The following is a 21,601-nucleotide window of genomic DNA, read 5'->3' on the forward strand; positions in this document are numbered from 1 at the left end:
TATATAGGAAAAAGATCTTGTATGCCCAAATGCGTAGTGCTACAGTAAATGCCTAACGACCCAGATTGAATCTAGGCCGGTCAGATGGTCACGACAACATTTCGTATTTGAAGTTTAATTTTTTCTACAAATCCAAATAACTTGAAATTTTAGGTGTGTATTCTTCAAAAATAGGCGAATCTAATAAAAATTTCAAAAAAACATTTATATGAAATAAATCGATAAAAATACCCCCGAAAGTTTTTGTAGGTATTTTGGTCAATTTAGTTTTTGCGAATTATTTTTGTAATATATTTATTAGGTGCGCCTTGATGGAAAGAACACACGTCTAAAATTTCAAGTGATTTAGATTTGCAGAAAAAAAAATTAAAATTCAAATACGAAATGAGGTCGTGGCCGTCTCGTGATCGTCTGACTGGCCCAGATTCAATATTTGCCGTTGGGTGTATTCTTACAGGTACACTCGTCAGCATACCATAGAATATATATATATATATATATATATATATATATGAAAAAAGTTTATATAAGGTTGCAATCTTATAATATAAATATTGTATTGTAATATTGCATAATATATGTAATATTAAAATGCTATGATATAATTTATTATTATTTTGTAATATTATAATACTATAGGATATTATATTATAATTTTAAATTATAATACTTAAAATAATTATATATAACTATGGTAATATATTTATTATAATTATAATTAATTTTATAATACTGTATATAAATAAGGAAAAGTATAAATGAGATCATTTACCTCTGTACATGGTGGTCACAACTAATCTTAACTATTGGATGTAAAATTGGTTGGCTGTATTTATTCCATTTATCAAAATTGAAGTTTAAGAGAAAATTTCTCAAACTTTGTTATACACTCAAGTAATCAAATTTCACATTAGATGGTTATAAATAAAGGATTATATACAATGAGACCATTTAGTTTTGATACAAGGTGGTCACAATTACTAACAATCATCAGATGTAAAATTTGATAGCTTAGATGTGTCACTGTTCGAGAAAATTTCTTTCAAAGTTTGAGCTTGGTCAATAGAATAATTGTAGCCACCTAATTTCACATCCAATGGTCAAGATTAATGTGATCACTTTGTGTCAAAGATAAATGATCTCATTCTATACTTTCCTATAAGTAATTGTGACCTCCTTGTACCAAAGATAAATACCTCATTGTTTAGTAATTTGTATATTACAATAAAAAAAAGCTAAGGTCAGCCCACTAGCAGAAGGAACAGAGTAAGCCCAATGACCCAAATTGAATATGGGTCGATCTGATGGTCACGATTGCATTTCGTATTTGAATTTAGTTTTTGTTTTTTCTACAAATTCAAATCACGTGAAATTTTGAGTGTCCATTCTTTAAAAATAGAAGAATCTAATAAAAATATCAGAAAAATAATTTGCAAAACCTAAATTGACTAATTATATAATAATATAATATTATAGAAAAACGTTTATACAGAGTTGAGGCTCTAAACAATCAAATTAGAGCCTACCTCAAAATTTTCACTAGAATAAGTTGTTTTGATGCCCAAATATCTTCAAATTAATCATCTCGACATCAAGATGCATGGACATGAGAAAAAAAAAATTATTTCAATTTTTAAAAATAGTGCATCTTGTAACGCATTTTTGGACCATCAATTTTCAAGATTTTTCAAGTTTTCATAGATCGGCTCGATCTACACTATTTTTTAAGCTTTAAATTTTATAATTATAGATGAAAATATATTTTAAGGCTATCATAAAGATTTCCAATATTGAAACCCTATTTCTCGATACTATTTGAAGGTACGTTTTTACTTTGATTGTTTAGAGCCTTGGCTCGATACAAACCACACCCAATATAGTATATATTACTTATATTCTATTATATGATTTTCATGAGACGTGTCAAGATGCATCTTCCGGGTCTCTTACTGGATACTATCTTGACCATTGTTAGAAAAACTAGGCGATCTAATCGCTAACCTCCCAGTTAGATCGAAACCGGCCAATGGTCAGATTCAGTTTTGGGCGGTTTTGGTGATAGACCGGTATTTTTTTAAAAAAAAAGTATAGATATTCCCAAAAATAAAGAATTTGATTTGTAATACTTTTTTAATATTCCTTACATTATAGTAAAGATTAAAAAAAATAAATTGTCATTAATACTCACTTTAATTAAAATTGATTTGTTAAAATCTATTTTTTTCCATTAATTTTCAACTTCATTTGAATGTGTTTTGTTTTAATCATTCTTTATATGCTTTTTATATTTTAATAGATTTTTTTTTTGTTTCTATTTTATTTTTTCAATAATTTTTTGAACGTCCGGTACTTGTCCGGTTAGAACGGTTGAAACGACTAGTCTACCGGTTAGGCCGATTAAACCACCTCTAGGCCCATGTCCGGTTAACCGTTCCGATTCGATTTTACGAACACTGATCGAAATAACAAATACCTATATTCTAGGAGATGTAAATTCCAAGTGATACCAATTCCAAACAATACACATTTTTTGAGAACCAAACGGGTCTTAAATAAAAGGATCCAATTTTTATCATTCCCACGAGTCATAATATCTTCATGCGGGTAACCTTGGTAATCTTGAACACCCATTATTTGTATCGATCTTGGATGCAAATTTGTAGTGATCCATGATCTCATGAATATAAAAAATAAAATACAATAAAATAAAATTTTTAAATATTTTTGTATATTTTTATTAGAATATTTTGGTATCCATTGGATAGGAATCCTTAGTTGTGGATCCTCAATTTTAAATATTCGCGTTTGTTATTGTGAGGGCCAGTGAGTCCGCTGACTCACAAAGCACTTTTTCTAAATAAAAAGCATGCAAATCGAGAAGGGGTTTGTTAAATAAAGAGAGAGAATTAAAATGTTAACGAAGACCGGAAGGTAGAGAATATCTCTCTCACACTAATTTACATAAATTATTTATTTAGGGAAAAAGTTTATATAGAGCCTAGGCTCTAAACAATCAAATTAGAGCACCTCAAGAATTTCATTAAAAGAGGTTATTTTAATGTTTAAATATCATCAAATTGATCATCTCGACATCAAGATACATGGACACCAAAAAAAAATTTGATTTCAAGTTTTGAAACAATGCATCTTGTAACACATTTTTGGACGGCCAATTTTTAAAGCTTTCAAGTTTGTATAGATCTGATCTGATCTAAGCTATTTTTGTTTGAAGCTTTAAATTTTATAATTAAAGATAAAAATATATTGTAAGGCTATCACAAAGATTTCTGGTACTAAAACCACATTTCTCAACACTATTTAAAGGTGCGCTTTATTTTGTTTGTTTAGAGCCTCGGGCTATATACAAACCACGCCCCTGTACTTGGAGGTAGGTGAGTTCACAATGGAATTTGAAAGGTAGATATGAATGTGATGGCCTCTTCATTAGGTATGGCAGTTTGGAGTCACTAGACAGAAAATTACAGAGAAAGAGAGAGAGAGCTTGTCAAAACACAGAGAGAGAATGAAGATCTTATGCCTCCATGGGTTTCGAACCAGTGGGAGCTTTCTGCAGAAGCAAATTGGGAAGTGGGATCCTCAAATCGTCGCCGGCTTCGAACTGGTTCTCTCTCTCTCTCTCTGTAATATATTTCGATGCCTATGAACAAATTAGTGAAACATAGTGATCAAAGATGAGAGAAACCAGTACTATGAAATCAATGTGCTGGACTGGCCTGACACATTTGTTGTATCGGAGCAAACTTATTTTTCGGTCTGGTTGCTTGACCGGCACTATGAAACCAATGTGCCAGATTGGTCCGGCACATTTAGGTCCGATACATTTTTATTGTTAGAGCAGTGTGGAGTCATTTTTCAATCCGGCACAAAAAAAAAAAAAAAAAGATAAAAAAGAAGAAGCAGGTGTTCTTAACATGGTCAAATGGGGGTATTTTGACCTAAAAAATATCGTTTTAAACTTGGGGGTAGTAAAAAAAAAAAAATAGTACTGGTTTTTTTTTAGTGTTTTAAAAAATTGTTTGAGGGGGGGATGGGAAGGGTGTTAACAAAGTAGTGTTCAGGGGGGTTTAACAAGTTGGTTAAATAAACACTAGTAAAGGGGGGTGTATTTGAAAAGGGGAAAGGTTTATATAGAGCCGAAGCTCTAAACAATTAAATTAGAGCCCATCTCAAAAATTTCATTAGAGGAGGTCGTTTTGATGCCCAAATATCCTGAAATTAAACATCTCGACATCAAGATGCACAGACATGAGAAAAAAATGGAGTTCAAGTTTTGAAAAGTAGTGCATCTTGTAATGCATTTTTTGACCGTCAATTTTCAAGATTTTCAAGTTTTCATAGATCTGCTCGATCTACACTATTTTTAAAGCTTTAAATTTTATAACTAAAGATGAAAACATATTTTGAGGCTATCACAATGATTTTCAGTATTAAAACCACATTTCTCGACACCATTTGAATGTGCTCTTTAATTTGATTGTTTAGAGCCTAGGCTCCATACAAACCGCACCAATTTTAAAAATCCCTTTACTTTAGTAAAAGGGAAATCCCTTTACTCAAGTACCTCTTCAACAATTAAAAAGTCAAAATTACCTTGGTTCCAGTATTGTAACTCTGAACAAGTGAGGCCATTTCATCTTGTTGAGGGATTTGAGCCAAATGACTATAATTAAACTTGTTTGTTCTTTTACTGAAAAATCTTATTTCGGGTTTATAACCTAAAATAATAAAATTATTTACATCATTTTGCTCTAGTGTCGGGGTAAATTACAAAAATGTCCCCCACTTGGCTCTAGAACAAGATTTTTTAATGAAAAATCTGTTCTAGGCTAGCCACAACAAAAAAGAGTATTTAAATAAGGACACGCTTTCTGTGCTTTTCCTACAACATAAAACTTATATACTTCCCCTTATCCAACTGTCCATTCTGAATGGAGGCCTAAGATTGCCCAATCACAATATCACGTCTCTATACCATTTTATTTTTAATTTTTTTTTATAAACTATTTTGACACCATATTTTGGACATCCAATCTTCTATTAAACTTGCACTAGCAAAATATATAAAAAAAAAATATTTTCAATAAAATAAAATGACCAAAATATCCTTGAAAGATTCAAGGGGTATTTTGGTCATTATATTTATCAAAAAGTTATTTTTAATATTTTTATAGGTGCGCCCCAATGAGAAGATGACACTTACTAAATTTCATATTCATAAAATTTGTATAAAAAAAAAACTAAAAATAAAATACTTTGAGACATCAAACGGTGAGTAGCTCTCTTGATTAAAATTGGACGGCTGGATGGTAGGGGGAGGATAGTTCTTCAATGAAGTAGGAGAAGTATAGAAACTTTTCCTTTAAATAATTTGAATCAAATGAGTTAAATTAGCAAAAGCTCTTGCTCACTCAAAGCCCTAAGGAGAGCAATCATATCTTCAACAAAATTCTTGGGGAGGCACTTAATAAATATTTTAAAAAGTATCAAGTTTTTGGGTAAGTGTTCTTTTTATCACTTCCAATGAGGTTTAATTCTTTTTTGTTTTTGTTTTTGTATTTTAAGTAATATTATCGTACTCACTTTTACTTTTTATTGCTAATATTATCACACCCACTTCAGGGGCTTTTTTATTATTTTGAGAGAAGTCTTTGAGTGTATTTTTGACACAAATTTAAAAACTTGATATTACTAGGAATTTTTTAAAAAAGTTAATATACAAGGTATGTTTCCTAAATTTAGAATATCACACAGTTTCTTATACAAAAATTTGAAATGAATGTTTCAAAACTCCATCCCGATCTGGAATCGGCCAGACCAAACCAGTTCTGAGAAGGTATCGATACCAGCCCGGTGCCCCCACCCTAAAACAACCCCCTTTTATTATTATTTTTTCTTTTTCTTAGCTAATCTAATTTTTCCTATCTCGCCCCCATAAATCCCCCGACACGAACCCCCTATTTTAATCATTTCTATTATTTTTTAATCTGCCGATCTAACAGGGATATAGGGGATGGACAATCTACCCCACTGATCTGATCCTGTTTTGAAACATTGCTTCCAATAGTATATAGGTACTTTTACCAAATTTTGAATGTATCAAAGTCGTTTTCGAAATTAATACTGATACATGAGAGGAGTGATTTGCTTCACATTAGTTCGGCTATAAAATCCGAAGACTGCGACCCACACAACAAATTCAAGAACATTGATTCGAAGTGATTTTATTCCAAGTTTTTTTAATTTTATTTATTTATTTGAAGGTCTTTCTCGATGGACAATTCCCGGCCAGTGGGAAATCAGAGATCGAGGGCATCTTCCCCCCACCTTACTTTGAGTGGTTTCAATTCAATGAGGTGAATGCTTTATTTTCGCTATCCATTCATATACATGTTATGTATTATTTTAGGGCACCCATTTGAGCATCTTTTTTTATTTTAGTGACAGTAATAGAACTGTTTTGTACTCTAGGGGTGGCAACGGGTCAGACCCAGACCTGGACCAATCGGACCCAAACCTAAATAGTATTCAAATCCAAGATTTGGACCCGGATAGGGTCTACTATGCATGTTTTGGCCTCTAGGATAATAAAAGCAAACATTGCTTTTATGCTACCAAAATTTGGATATTTTTCCTCTTGATTATGACTACTTCTGTAGTAAAAAGGTCTTACTTTTGGGATTGCCCTAAGTAAAGATCGTGCCTGGATGTGACCACAAATAGAGCTGGCAATGGGCAATGGCTGCCTGGCCTGACCCTAAAGAAGTAGGGCATAAGACACAAACTGTGGCCCGAGCTCCCATGCTGGCCAAATGCCAGCCCAGTCCGGCCTGGCCCGGTCCTCTTTTTTTCTTGCTTTTTCTTAAATATTTTTTTATTGTTTTTAGCCCAGCCCAGTCCTAACATGGCTAGGGCTGGGCTTGGGTAGGCCCTGTGGGGGTTTGGGGCGGGTCGGTCCTAGCCAAGGCTGGACTGGCTTAGACCCAACCTGTTGCCATCCTTAGCTACGAGGGGGTCGAAATATTTTTGGTTTTGTTCTAATATTATAATTCTGTAATATTTTTGAGATACAAATTATTATTTCTTTGAGAAGTTAAGATACCAATTATTATGTGAAAAGAGAGAACCAATTCTCAACCATGCAACCTACCAAACTTCATGATTTATGCACTCTCGTGCGCATGGTCACCTGAAAGAAGGGATCACAACTTCTACAAAGAAGTATGAAGTCATAGATATCATGGTATGGTACCCACCACCCTGACTGCATATGCCTTGTGTTTATTCCACTTAGAGCCAAACCTTCTCAAAGAAGGTATAATCAAAAGCTTTATTATATTTTAGCAAATTAGCAAAACACCTGTGAGAGATCAAATATTTAACATTTCACCTCTCCAACAATTGCATGCAATTTCTGACTCCTTTGATGAGCTATTTAAAATTAGATATAAAAATGATGGGCTATTTAAAATTGGGTGCGGTTTGTATGGAGCCTAGGCTCTAAACAATCAAATTAGACCCTACCTTCAAATGGTGTCGAGAAATGTAGTTTCAATACTGAAAATATTTGTGATAGCCTCAAAATATATTTTTATCGTTATTTATAAAGTTTAAAGCTTAAAAAATAGTGTAGATTGATACATATATGAAAACTTGAAAATCATGAAAACTGACGGTACAAAAACGCATTACAAAATGCACTATTTTCAAAACTTGAAATCCATTTTTTTTCTCATGTCTGTGCATCTTGATATCGAGATGATCGATTTGAGGATATTTGGGCATCAAGACAACCTCTTCTAGTGAAATTTTTTAGGTAGGTTTAAATTTGATTGTTTAGAGCCTCGGCTCTATATAAACTTTCTCATATATTTGATTGGTTAGATTAGTCTCAACTCTTAACTCATTACATGGAATTTACTAAATTTCTCATATATTTATGATAAGGGCAACTTCATCCCCCCAAAAAATGATACCAAAATATAATAAGAGATGCCAGATCTGTAGCAATCTTTTGATATTTTCCCTTTGAGTTAGTTTCAGTCCTTGAACAAACATGAGAATGGCATCACTATTTGATATGATGCAATTTGGACGTAATTCAATCAATCATTTTAGATGGGTGTTTTGATGATTTTTATTTTAATTTGTCCTAAGTGGTGGATTATTCATATCTGTAAAAGTCCTAATAGAGAAAGGGCAAGTATCTAATTTTTTTTTTTTGATAATTTATTATGTTCACCAGGATTTTACAGCTTATCAAAATCTAGACTCCTGCATTTCTTATTTGTGTGATTATATCGAGAAGAATGGACCATTTGATGGGTTTCTTGGATTTTCACAGGTATGTTCCATACACTAATATATAAGTGTGCAGAAGTATAAAAAAGAGACCATTTACTTATAGGGATTGTCTATAAAGAGACTATTTATTTTTTATATAAAGAATTAACAACTATTCATACTCATTATATTTCAAATTAAATGGCTTGAGGTAAGTCACGAAGTATGATAAAAAAATTTTGAAACTTTGTGTCTATTCAATGACACTCTAACAACCACTCATTTTGAAATTTTAGGGACAAGAGTGGCTGTGACCTCTTTGTACAAAAGATAAATAGTCTCTTTGTAAACGATCCCTTAATTTTAGTACAAGGTGGTCACAATCATTTTTTTTCTGTTAGATTTCAAATTGACTAGTTGTCAGTTTGTTTTTAAGCAGATACAAAGCTCAAAAGAAATGTTTCGAACTCTAAGACACACACCAAGCTTTCTAATCTGACATCGCATGGCTACTAGCAATTTTGACCTCCTTGTAACAAAGATAAATAATCCCATAGTATATAATCCCTATATATAAAGAGATATACATGTTTCTCTTCTCTTTTTAAGTTGCCTAGCAACATTTATATCTTTACATACCTTTTTTGTTTGTTCCCTAGGGAGCTGCAATTGGAGGCTATCTACTGGGCTACCAAAGCAAGGTAAAGATGCGCACCACAAGTTCCGTAAAATAAAAATGTGGGGTATTGTTAGGGGCTTAAATTTGAGGCATGTAACCTCCTCAAACCAATGGGCATTGTCAAAAGAAATAAGAATATACATTTTATATGTATACATTTTATATGCGTATGAAAGAATAATATATAGTATTAAGTAGAGATTTTCTAATTTTTGGATGGTCGGATCTAAAAAACTCATAACGCTTTCATTTACTTTTTTAAATGCCCATTTTGATGTTTTTAAAAATGAATTCAAAATTTTAGATTGAGAAGATACTCCAAAGTACATACCCAAGTACGCTAAACAGGCTAATTTCTTTATGCACTTTCTTTTCACTTTACCATCACCCCCGGCCTCAAGATCTCGAAGTCACTTTTTGGTTTGTTTCTTTAGTTTAATGCCAAAATTCAATTACCAATACAATTGCCTAAATAACAAAAAATAAATAAAAAGTATTGAATAAGACCATTTATCTTTGATACATTTAAAAATAGACAGTTGGGGATATGTCATTGACCAAACTGAAGTTCAAAACAAAATTTCGATGGGGGGCAACGGGCCGGGCCAACCCTAGCCCTAGTCCCAGTATGGTCGGCCTGAGCCCATCCTGGTGCTGCCTATACCGGGCTGAAGAGGGCCTGACACAAGTTTGGCCCTAGCCTTGAGCCCTCAACAAGGCCGGCCTATCGTGGGATTGGCCAAATAAAATAAAGAAGGAAAATAATGGGCCAGGCCAGGGTTGGATCTATCCACGGGCCATATTTGGTGGTCTGAATCCCGGTGTTTTTAAGACTGGACCAAGTGGCACATTGCTAGCCCTACTTTGCAACGTAACCTAAGCTTTATGATTTGACATGTAATTGTCATGAACAATTGTGACCGCCTTATAACAAAGACAGAAAAATAATCTTATGGTGTACAGACCCAAAAAGAAATGTAAGCATTGCAATTCAGCAACTTTCAACGCACCAAGTAGGCAAAATTGGACCTAGAAGGCTTTCTAATTTGGTCATTCTTGACCAAACAAACACACACATTATATGACAAGAATAGGGGTGATAATTCTATGAAATTCGTGGGTAGGGAAGACAATCACACATACAAATATCACATATTACTGTTTTAGGGGGCATGTAATCTAGATACATAGAAAGCCAACATAACTTTTACTAATATATGTTAGGGCCTCAAGGTTTGGTGGTCAGAGAGGTGAAGCATCATAACATGCCTGAAAGAAAGACAAATGCGATCTTGTCGAGAAATATGTTTTTTTTTTATTTTTATTTTTTTCACCCATTTTTTTTTTTTTTTTTCTTTTGGCAAAGATCACTTACAAGTAATCTTATTACAATAATTCTTACTTCAAAGAAAATAAAACTAACAAATCCAATATCTTAAAAACCTTGATGCCATTAAACCAATTTTCTTTAAACAAAGAAAATATCCAAAATTTTTATGCCTGGGAATATAAAATTAATATAATAAAATATAGCAAGAAATAAAAATAAAAGAGTGCCAGAGATTACCTCAGTTGGCCTTATTATACCCTATACCAAGTCACCAACATCTGATGGCGCGAGATCAACAGTTGAGCTTCAATCTCGAACTGAGAAAGAAAATTTTGGCCAAACTAAGTATTCACCCTTAAATCTCTACAAACTCTAACCCCCAAAATTTTCTTGGCTTACCCTTAATTTCTCAACCCTTAGTATTTTTAAAGCATAAGAGAAAAAGTGGGAGGCCTAGAGTTGAGGCATGCCCCTCTAGAGGCTTAGGAGAGAGAGGGTTAAAGTGTGAAAGTTGTACAGAGAGAGACCCAGAGGAGAGAGAATGGGGTGCACCCCTATAAGAGAGAGAGGAGAGAAAGAGTTGTGGGATAGAGAAAGTATAACGAATAGAGAAAGAGTGCACCCATATTTATAGACAAAAATTATGTTTAGGGTTTCTCATAGTTTGTCTTTTTCTTAATATTGAGTATGGATCGTTGATCAAGGTAACTTGCGAAGTGAGAGATCTGAGCCATACATTTTATATATGGGCTATCAACATTATGGAAGGTACTTAGAGCATTATCCCCATTTCCTTAAACCATTTTCCCATCAATATATTTAAATAAATTGAATCTTATTTAAATATTATTCATTCTATAAAATAACATATTTTTTTCCATACTATTCCAAGATATGTAAGTCAATATATGCTTTCAATATTTAGGATAAGATGTGGTAAATCTTTTCCATATCTAATATTAGATCACATGCTACAAGATACATTTCTTAAATTTGAATAACTTGATAATAAAACAAACAACCAAGAGGTGGGGCGTGCCACCCATGTGTGGGACATGTGGGCCCCACCCACATGGTACATGATGGGCCCATGTGCACTATAGGGCCCCATGATATTTAACAAATTAATTTTTACAATATTGTTTGAATTTTATATTTTTGTAAAATCAATAACTTTATTTTTATAAGTCTAAAAATTATAAATAAAATATCAAAATACTCATAAAAATTCAAATAATAATTCTAAAATAATTTCTATCATAAAAAAAATATAATTAAATTAATATAATGTGAAATGGATCCATATGGTTTAGGAATTGAATTAAAAATCATGAGGCACTCCACCTTCAACTGTAAACTATGGACCACACTTGCTTTATCAAACCGACCCAGTGCTTCCCATGACCCACAGTCCAAGCAGGGGTTCATTGGCGGGTCACCAAAGTCTGGCTGATGAGTCAAGGGGTCGCAATCCCAGTCTGTGGATTTCAGGTCATCCTCAAGAGATGAGTCAAGGTCACCAAGACCTTATGCGACGATAACTCTATGGCATATATGGGTATCTCTCGCGCATGCATACGCTTCACCCTAAAATATGGATATTTGACTTTCTCGAACAATCTATCGATATGCATGTCGTATGATGGATCATGGATGAGGTTTTGGCTCCTGTCTCTATAGGCCCACCATCACACACAAGGGGCACATAGTCCCTCGCCTCATTCATCCAGGCATAAGCTTCAACCTTATCAAGGGATAACCCAGAACCCTTTTTGGTTTATTCTTTATGCCCAGATACCTTGGGTTTTCCAACTGACTGGTCTAGATCGTCAAGCATAGTCTGGTATCAACAAACATCATTTGTTTAGTATGGTCTACAAGAGACCACACTCTCACTAAGTTCATATTTCACTATATTATTTCATTTTACAAGCACTCATAAGGCCATTAAAGGCCACATAAACCCAACATCTCTCACTTGCCCCTTGAATGCCTTATATTCTCTCTTTCTCACTTTCTCTCATTCCCATCTCTTTCTCCCAATTACAATATCTCTCAAGTATTTTTACTTATTCTCTCAATACATTAATCATGACTTTCGTCATTAATCTTTTCACAAAAAGATTTATAGAGGCAATACATTTTTCTCTTTGTTGTTCGGATCTCATCCCAAAAGTAGTCGTAGTTCATCTTTCACATCGCATCGCGAATCATAGACATGTTGTCGCAGAAGATCATCGCGTACCCTCATCGCATGGGGTCGTATGTTCATGGGCTCAAAAGAGTTCTTCAATAAGTTGCTCCCTTTTGTAACCATACAACCGGCACAGCACATTTGAGTTACGTGGGTAAACAACATTATAGTTTATTGTTCCATCTAACGTGTCAAATACTAGCAGGTGCTCCCATTGGAATACTTAGTTTATCTAGATCTCGATCTTTCTCAATCTCACCTCATTCATCAGGTGATAAAAACATGATTTTATATGCTTTGAGTTCTTATGGAATCGTGGCTCCTTTGACACGCATATCACTATTGTGCTGTCGCAAAAAATTCTTATTACCTCACAATGGACAAGGTGAAAATCAAGGCGATTAAAAAATTTCTTAATCCATACGACTTCCTTGATCTCCAAACAGCACGTCACGTACTCTGCCTCCATGCTGGACAATTTCATCATATACTGTTTATTTGATTTTCAAGAAACTGCACCCCCTCCAAGCATAAACACAAATCTAGATGTAGACTTCGCGTCATTTGGATTTGTGAAATAGCTTGCACCTGTATATCTGACTATCCAAGTAGCTAAAAAAACGTCGGACTGTAGTAGTTCCCACTCAATTATTGTACATACAACATATACATTCTCAACATTCTTATATATATATTATGAGGTAGCATATTAAGTCTCACTCAATATGTAATTCAATACCCGTTGGTTTCACAATATGAAAAAACTTTCATGAACCACAAAAGTTCAACCACACTAGACATCTTGGTAGTAAATTCATACAAATCAAGTTATTCAATCAACACAACATGTGTCAAAGAAGCCTAGCATGATGGAATTCCTACAACATTCCATATGGTTCAAAGTCTTAGGTAATCAAGGATTCTAAATAACTAAAAACATGGGTCAAGGCATATAGGTATTTAAAAAAAAACAGTGCATGATTGTTTTTCTCTCACTTTTATAAATACCTTCAAGACACAATGTTTTTCTTTTTAATAAAAAAATTGACTTGGTATATATATATGCATTCACAAGCAATAGTTATATAATAGTATGACAATTTAAAATGATTTTTATAAAGACTTAATGGACCTTACAAGACTATGTAGTTTTCTCAAAACCATATTCATAGACTTAGGCTTTAATCAAATCATCCAATTTAATTTTAAAATACATGTTTAGCTCTCATAAATCATTTTACCGTATTCACCTTTAATTTCCTACCACGTCAAGTTCATGGCCACAAAAACAAATCATATATATCATCTTATAATTTTATCCAAAATAAAACATGACTAAATAATGTCTATTAAAGCCTTGACAAAATACTTCATTTTTGACAATTATGGAGACTTTATCAAGAGATCATCATCACATGCAACACATCATATTGTAGACATTATTAAGAGGATGATCACCAAGACTTAGTTCCAACAAAACACTCCATTTGTGCTTACATATTTGAATGAGTCACACTCATCTCTCGTGTTTCATCCTTAGGGCTCAAAGCCCTTGATCAAATCACATCTCTATGTGTATCACTATCTTACGTAGTTCATACTCAAGCACAATGAGGCACAAAAACCTAAGGTATTCAAAACCGGCTCTTTCAAATTTGTTAGCACTTATCACTTAATGTCTGTACACTCCATACATAGTCATAAAACAATTAACCAAAATATAACTAAAGCATATTAAACAAAGTTATTGAATCATCTTTCCCTATATGACATTCGCATGTAATGTCAGCTAGATTTAATACCTCAAAACCATGTAGTGTGGTACCTGGGCTTTCTTGATTCATCACTTTTATTTGTTTGACAAGCTTTTGTGATCTTGGAAGTGCACGCAACTGATGGAGAATATATTGGTCATCGGTTTCACATGTCACGAAGTATCCATCTCTTCAGCATTTGGATTCCCCTGTCTTACACCGTGAAGAAAATCACTTCTTCATCCCCTAATTTCAAATATCACAATTTCGATTATCTCATTGTTCTTTAGCGTTTCTATGCTTCCATCAAGTCTCTCTATATATCCATTCATTTCGCAAAAAATAAGATGTTTTTATAGGTATTGTGTTTTTTCATTTTTCTGTTATTCATAGATCGAATACTCTTCACATAGAGTGTCATATCTTGCCAACTTTGTATTACCTCTCTCTGAAGTTTTATTATAATAAATCATACTCATAGGACAATATAAAACCTTTTTAAATAAGCCCTAAAAAAAAGTCTCCATAATTAAGAATCCAAAGATGTGTCTTAACATGCCACATCTTTTTAATTTATTGCATAATAGAGCTTGAGCACCCCATGATAAAAATATGATATCTCTTAACTCATAAAAAGTCAATCTTCGAATCCTTTTGATTATTGAAATAGACTAAAAAAATATAAAAATAGTGCTCAATTCCATCTCTAATCATACTTTTTAGTGAGTATTCATTTTAATGACATTTACGTCACAATGCAATTTTTTCAGTTGAAAATCGTGTTGAGCACCTCTCAATAAAATATTTGTTTCTCTCGATCCTCAAAGAATATGTTTCTGAAATCTTTTATGTTGAAAACTCGACTCAAAACCAAATCATAATATCATAGTGTGAATCCCAAATAATATATTTCTTCAGAGAAATAAATAAGTGACATTCATGTCGTAAAATAAATCATACTGCAGAATTCCAAGATGAACACTATCTAGTAAAATTGTTTTTTTTCTCTACCGTCATGGAGTTTCCCATTCAAACCAATTTTGTTTGAAAGTATTTTGTTTGAAAGTAGGCATATAATAGTAACACATATATTTCCACAAGCATATCACTCCGTTAAATATGCTTGATAAATATAGCTATTTATGTCTTCAATGAAAGACATACCAAATTGCAGAAATTTCAAGATGACCTGTCTTCAATCCAAAATTTTTATTCTTCTCTTCCCATCAATAGTTCTTTTTCAAATAAATTTTATTAGAAACTAGACTCAGAATGAAAGTTTAAAAACTTAGTGTGACATATAAAACATTCTGTTAAGAGTAGAAATACAATCTTGACTTCTAAGTCATGGAAATAATTTTCGTTGTAGAAAACAACACTTGCATATCATTCAATAAATCGATCATATCTTCAAATCATAAGGAATTTCTTGATGAAACATTTTTTGTTTGAAATTAGACTCAATTTTATGAATCACAACAAAATTTCAACGAGAAATAAAATCATATCATTGGTAGGAAAAATCACGGAACTCAGTAGATAGTTCCTGGATTTTGCAGGGTCAGAACTGACACCCTTCATTGATGAGTCCATAACTTTCAATTCCCTTAGGATCTCCAACTAGAATTTTGTAGGTAGATCCTACTCTCAAAGATACACAATATTACTGAAGTATGTAATAGAAAAATACATCATTATTTTCTTCATATCACTGTTCCAAAATAACCCAGTATGCAAAGTGCCTTTTAGGTGTTTGAATATTCCAATAACTCTTAACTATGGGTGTATTAATTGACCACAAAGATTATTAGCTTTCATATATCTCATTCCCAAGCTTGATGTAAACTCAGTATAAAGAAAAAGATAACTAATGACATCAAGTATTAATACCTCTGATACTAATGAAAGAAAGATTAATGCTATCTTGCCGAGGAAATTTTTTTTTTTTTTTTTCTTTTCACCCATTTTCTTTTCTTTGGGCAAAAATCACTTATAATAGTCTTATTACAATAATTCTTGCTTCAAAAAAAATAAAACTAACAAATCCAAGATGTAAAAACCTTGATGTTAAACTAATTTTCTTTAAACAAAAAAAATATCCACAATTTTTATGCTTGGGAATATAAAACCAATATAATTAAATATTTCAAGAAACAAAAAAAAAAAGTGTCGTAGATTACCTCAACCGGGCTTATTACACCCCACACCGAATCACGAATATCCGATGATGCGAAATCAACGGTTTAGCTTCAATCTCGAACTGGGAAAACAAATTTCGGTCAAACTGAGTATTCACTCTAAAATATCTATAAACTCTAATCCTAAAAATTTTCTTGGCTTATCTCTAATTTCCCAATCCTTAGTATTTTTAAAGCATGAGAGAGAAAGTGGGAGACCTAGGGTTGAGGTGTGACCCTCTAGAAGCTTAAGAGAGAGAGGGTTAAAGAGAGAGATTTAGAGAGAGATTGGGGCATGCCCCTGTAGGAGAGAGAGAGTTGTGGGAGTGAAAAAAGTGTAGAGAATAGGGAGAGGGTGCAACCCTATTTATAGAGAAAAATTAGGTTTAGGGATTTTCATAGTTTGTCTCTTTCTTGAGATTAAATATGGACCGTTGATCAAGGTAATTTGTGGGGTGAGAAATATGAGTCATCTATTCCATAGATGGGCCATCAACATTATGGAAGGTGTTTGGACCATTATCCCTATTTTCTTAAACCATTTTCCCATCAATATATTTAAATAAATTGAATCTTATTTAAATATTATTCATTCTATAAAATAGCATATTCTTTCCTATATTATTCAAAGATATGTCAAGTCAAGATATGCTTTCAATATGTAGGATAAGATGTGGTTAATCTTTTCCATATCTAATATTAGATCACATGCCGCAAGATACATTTCCTAAATTTGAATAACTTGAAAATAAAGCAAACAACCAAGAGGTGGGGCGTGCCACCCTTGTGAGGCACGTGTGGGCCTCACCCACATGGTGCATGGTGGGCCCATATGCATTAGGGGCCTTCATGATATTTAATAAATTAATTTTTAAAATATTATTTGAATTTTATACTTTTATAAAATCAATAACTCTATTTTTATAAGTCCAAAAATTATAAATAAAATATCAAAAGACTCATAAAAATTCAAATAATAATTATAAAAAAATTTCTATCATAAAAAAACATAATTAAATTAATATGAAGGGAAATGGATCCATCTGGTTTAGGAATTGAATTAATAATCATAAGGCACTCCACCTTCAACTGTGGACTACGTTCCACACTTGCTTTATGAGAACGACATAGTATTTTTCATGACCCACAGTCCAAGCAGGGGCTCATTAGCGGGTTACTAAAGTCTGGCCGATGAACCAAATAGTCACAATCCTAGTCTATGGATTTCAGGTCCTTCCCTAGAGACGAGTCAAGGTCACCAAGACCTTATGTGATCACAGTTCTATGGCATATAGGGGTATCTCTCGCACATGCATACGCTTCACCCTAAAAGGTGGATATCTGGCTTTTCCGAACAATCTATCGATATGCATGCCATGTGGTGGTTCATGGATGAGGTTTTGGCCCCCCGTCTCTGTAGGCCCACCATCACACACAAGGGTCACAAAGCCCCTCGACTCATTCATCCAGACATAAGCTCCGACCTCATTAAGGGATAACCCATAACCCTTCTCGGTTTGTTCTCTATGCCTAGATACTTTTGGTTTTCCAACCGAGTAGCCTAGATCGTCAAGCACAGTCCAATATCAGGAAACATTGTTTACTTAGTATGGTACATAAGGGACCACACTCCCACTGAATTCATGTTCCACTATATTATTTCATTTTAGAAGCACTCATAAGGCCTTTAAAGGCCACATAAACCCCAACAATGACATCTTGAGTTTCATTTTTATTATGGGTAGGAGAACCCATTCCACACTAAATTACCAATAAATAAATAACATAGCACAATACTAAATTTTGGCAAATATTTGGGCCAAAGTTACAAAGAAGTTAGCCTAAAATTTCTCTAAACTTACCCAAATTAAGAAATGATTTTTTCAAATTTCACCAAATTATGATTAAATTCTTCAATTTTAATTCGATATAGCTAGCTAGGATCAAGAAGAAAATTTTCCCCTAAATCAATGTCTAGGAATTTGGCTCAAGCTTGGGTCCTAGGCCTTGCTTGAGCTGAGTAACTCGGTCGAATCCTTGTGGACTGATTAAATATAGCAAAAATCAAAGTAAACTACATTAAAAGTTCAAACAAAATGGAAAAATGTATAACAGGGATTTAGAAAAAATAATTTAGAGTTAGTGGCATTTAAGTAAAATATAATAAATCTAAAAATATGGCACATGACAATAAACACTCACAAATTATCGTAACAAACATTAACATATATATAGAATATTGGGATTATATACTATGAGATGTATTGACCTAGAACAATACAGGTTAAGAGGTGTGATTTATTCAAGTGGAAGACTCCAAAAGAGCATAAGAAATGCCCCAAATGACATAGATGGAAGTAGTGAGAAAATATATGGTGACATACGATTTGACTAAAAGTATGACCCTTGATAGAGCAGAACACCATAACAGGATTCATGTAGTTGATCCAAAATAGTTGAGATGACTCGGATGATAATGATGACAATATACTGTTAGACCAATTATTTATAATACAAAGGGTTCACAATCAACCTAATCCATTAGATATGAAATTCAATGGCTAGGGATGTATCCCCAATCTCCAATATTTTCTCTTGTATTTTGCACCGTCAAGGGTAGACTCCCAACCACCAGATTTAACACTTGTTGTACCAAAGGCAAATGATCTATATCCCGTGACTTAAATATTTCTACATAGATTTTACAATTTATCGTAATTTTTTATTTTTTTTATATTTATACAACTCGTTTTACCCGAGCCTGAAGTAACTTAGCGGAGTCCAAGTTAAACTCCGCAGAGTTTTTTAACTCTGCTCTAACCAAATAGCAAATTATGTAAGTTGATAAAGATGAATGGAAATTCAGGGACTCATTCTCAAGAACCATCCACCCATGAAGATGTTCATCTCCATCTCAGGAAGCAAATTCAGAGATCCCACAATATGTGAGGCTGCATACATAGAGCCCATCAAGGTCAAGTCTGTGCACTTCATTGGGGCCAAGGACTGGCTAAAGGAGCCCAATGAGGAATTCGCCTCGGCTTTCATTGAACCCTTGATCATAAGGCACCCTCAGGGCCATACTGTTCCTAAACTAGGTTTGAGTCTCTCTCTCTCTCTCTCTCTCTCTCTCTCTAGACTAGGTGTCAGTCTCTTTTTCTCTCTATGAAATGTAAGTCTTGGTGGCTCTCTCTCCATGAAATGTGTTTCTGATGACTCTCTTTCTCTCACTTGTCTCTCTCTCTCTTCTGGTTTTAATGGTGGATGGAATTTTTACAGATGAGGCAACTGTAGAACTACTGAAAGGATGGATTGAAGGTGTTGTTAAGAGTTGTTCCTCGACAAAAGAGGAATTCGAGGCCGAGGGCTGTGCAGTTGAAGCCATGAAACATGACCCTCCCACTGTAAGAGAAGAAATTGTTCTGAACGAAGAATGTTAGTCTCAGTATCTCTCTCTCTAAACTGCCTTTGACATGAGAAATTAGTGTGAGTAAATCTTCTCTCTCTCTCTCTTTCTCTCTACCTTGGATCTGCATGAGAAATTAGCTGTGCATTTGCTTTGAACACTATTTGCATATATGCTCTGTGACTTATGTAATGGCACATGCAAGTGCTAATAAACTTTGTTCCCCATCAATGGTTTTGAGTTTTAAGGGCTATTTTGGTCGGTATTCGCAAACTCGGCCGGTCCAATTTAGAACCAGCCGGTAAACTGGAACTGGGCACTCGTTGATCCGGTTTTGGCCGATTTGGTAGTCCGGCCAGGTATTAAAAAAAAATTAACAAAATATATAAAATTCTTTAAATAAGGAATTTATTTGTACTATGTTTTTTAATATGTTTTTATCATTTAGCCAGAAATTGGAAAGTGTTTTGGCCATGACTACTTATTTTTATATTTTCTCTTTTTTTTTGAAAAATTTTAAAAATAACTCGGGGCACAAATTGATTTTTTTTAAAATTCATTTTTTTACTACTTTTTAACTTCTTTTGGATACGCTTTATTTAATCAAGCTTTAAATATATTTTTCATATATTTTTGTATTTTTTTAAAAAAAATTAACAATTTTGAAACAACCGAGACCTGCCCAGTTAGGGTGGTTGAATCGGCAGTTTACCGGTTATTGGACCCGCCCCTTTAGCCAGTTTCCATGGACTGGTTCAATTTTTCGAACATTGAGGTTGGTTCCTTCTCTAGGCGTTTATTGTTTCTATAGTTATAGAATATAAGGGAAATCGGCCTTTTTTTTTTTTTTTTTTTTTTTTTTTTTTCGAAGAAGAAGAAGAAGAAGAAGAAGTTAACCATGGAAATGAAGGGTGGGACATTATGTAGAGGCATCTGACTTGGGGTGGCAACGGGTCGGATCCCGCTCGACCTAGACCCGGACCCGAATAGTATCTGTCTAAAATTTTGAGCCATACTTGGACCTATTTGGCCCCGGGTCTACCCATCAGCTCCCAAGTCTGATCGAAACCATTGCCACCCTATGACTATGAATTTTTTTGTTTTTTGCCCTTTTTTTTTCCATCATATATCTTATAACTATGGGCTTCTTCTTTCTTGTCAGTAAAATTGTAAATGTTGCCAATATTGAGACAATATGAACACTTAGCGTGTGTCTATTCTACTTGAATCCAGATCCAAATAGTATTTAGGTAAAAAATGTGGACCCGGACCTGAGGTTGGGTCTACCCATTAGGTCGCGGGTCTGGTCGCGTCCATTGCGACCACCCCTACACCCGTCCCCCTTGCCATGAAATTTGCGCCGCGTTTTCTATATAAGCAGGTTTATGAACGCGGTGCACATACACGAATAAGTGGAATAAAATATTAGTACTAAACCAGTTTATAGCAACATCCTGGCAAACCCTTAGCTAATTGGCAAAGGAGAAGGGTTTTGGCAAGCCGCTCTAGATTTGAAGGGTTTTAGAGCGCCAAACACATTCGAAATCAGTCTAAATCCATCTCGTCAAACACAATTGAATAATGGTTTTTCTATTTCAAGACACTATTTTCCCTTATTAAAATAAGTGAAGGTTGGAGCTTGCAAATTTATCCGAATTTGCCCTTGGAATATCTGAAAACGTAAGGATAATACTATATCTTGCATGCCTAATGCAATTGAATAACAGTGGTATACAAAATAAAAAATTAAAGTCTTATAT

The 21,601-nt window shown here is 33.7% G+C and overlaps 1 protein-coding gene across 2 annotated transcripts; it reads left to right on the forward strand.

Annotated features, from left to right (window-relative positions):
* The first annotated feature begins 3,456 nt into the window (after positions 1-3,456).
* Positions 3,457-20,072, forward strand: LOC18426173 (family of serine hydrolases 3). 2 transcript variants are annotated; one of them, XM_006832831.4, is made up of 6 exons: positions 3,457-3,622; positions 6,282-6,374; positions 8,264-8,362; positions 8,961-9,002; positions 19,302-19,533; positions 19,715-20,072. In XM_006832831.4, the coding sequence occupies exons 1-6, from the start codon at positions 3,524-3,526 to the stop codon at positions 19,873-19,875; spliced, it is 726 nt and encodes a 241-aa protein (XP_006832894.1). In that variant the 5' UTR covers positions 3,457-3,523; the 3' UTR covers positions 19,876-20,072. The 2 variants fall into 2 exon arrangements, with proteins under 2 accessions (XP_006832894.1, XP_011620408.1); XM_011622106.3 differs by lacking the exon at positions 6,282-6,374.
* The last annotated feature ends 1,529 nt before the right edge of the window (positions 20,073-21,601 follow it).

Source organism: Amborella trichopoda, chromosome 1 (assembly GCF_054954075.1).
Source record: "Amborella trichopoda isolate Santa Cruz 75 chromosome 1, AtrichopodaSantaCruz75HAP2 v2.0, whole genome shotgun sequence".
Taxonomy (NCBI): Eukaryota; Viridiplantae; Streptophyta; class Magnoliopsida; order Amborellales; family Amborellaceae; genus Amborella; species Amborella trichopoda.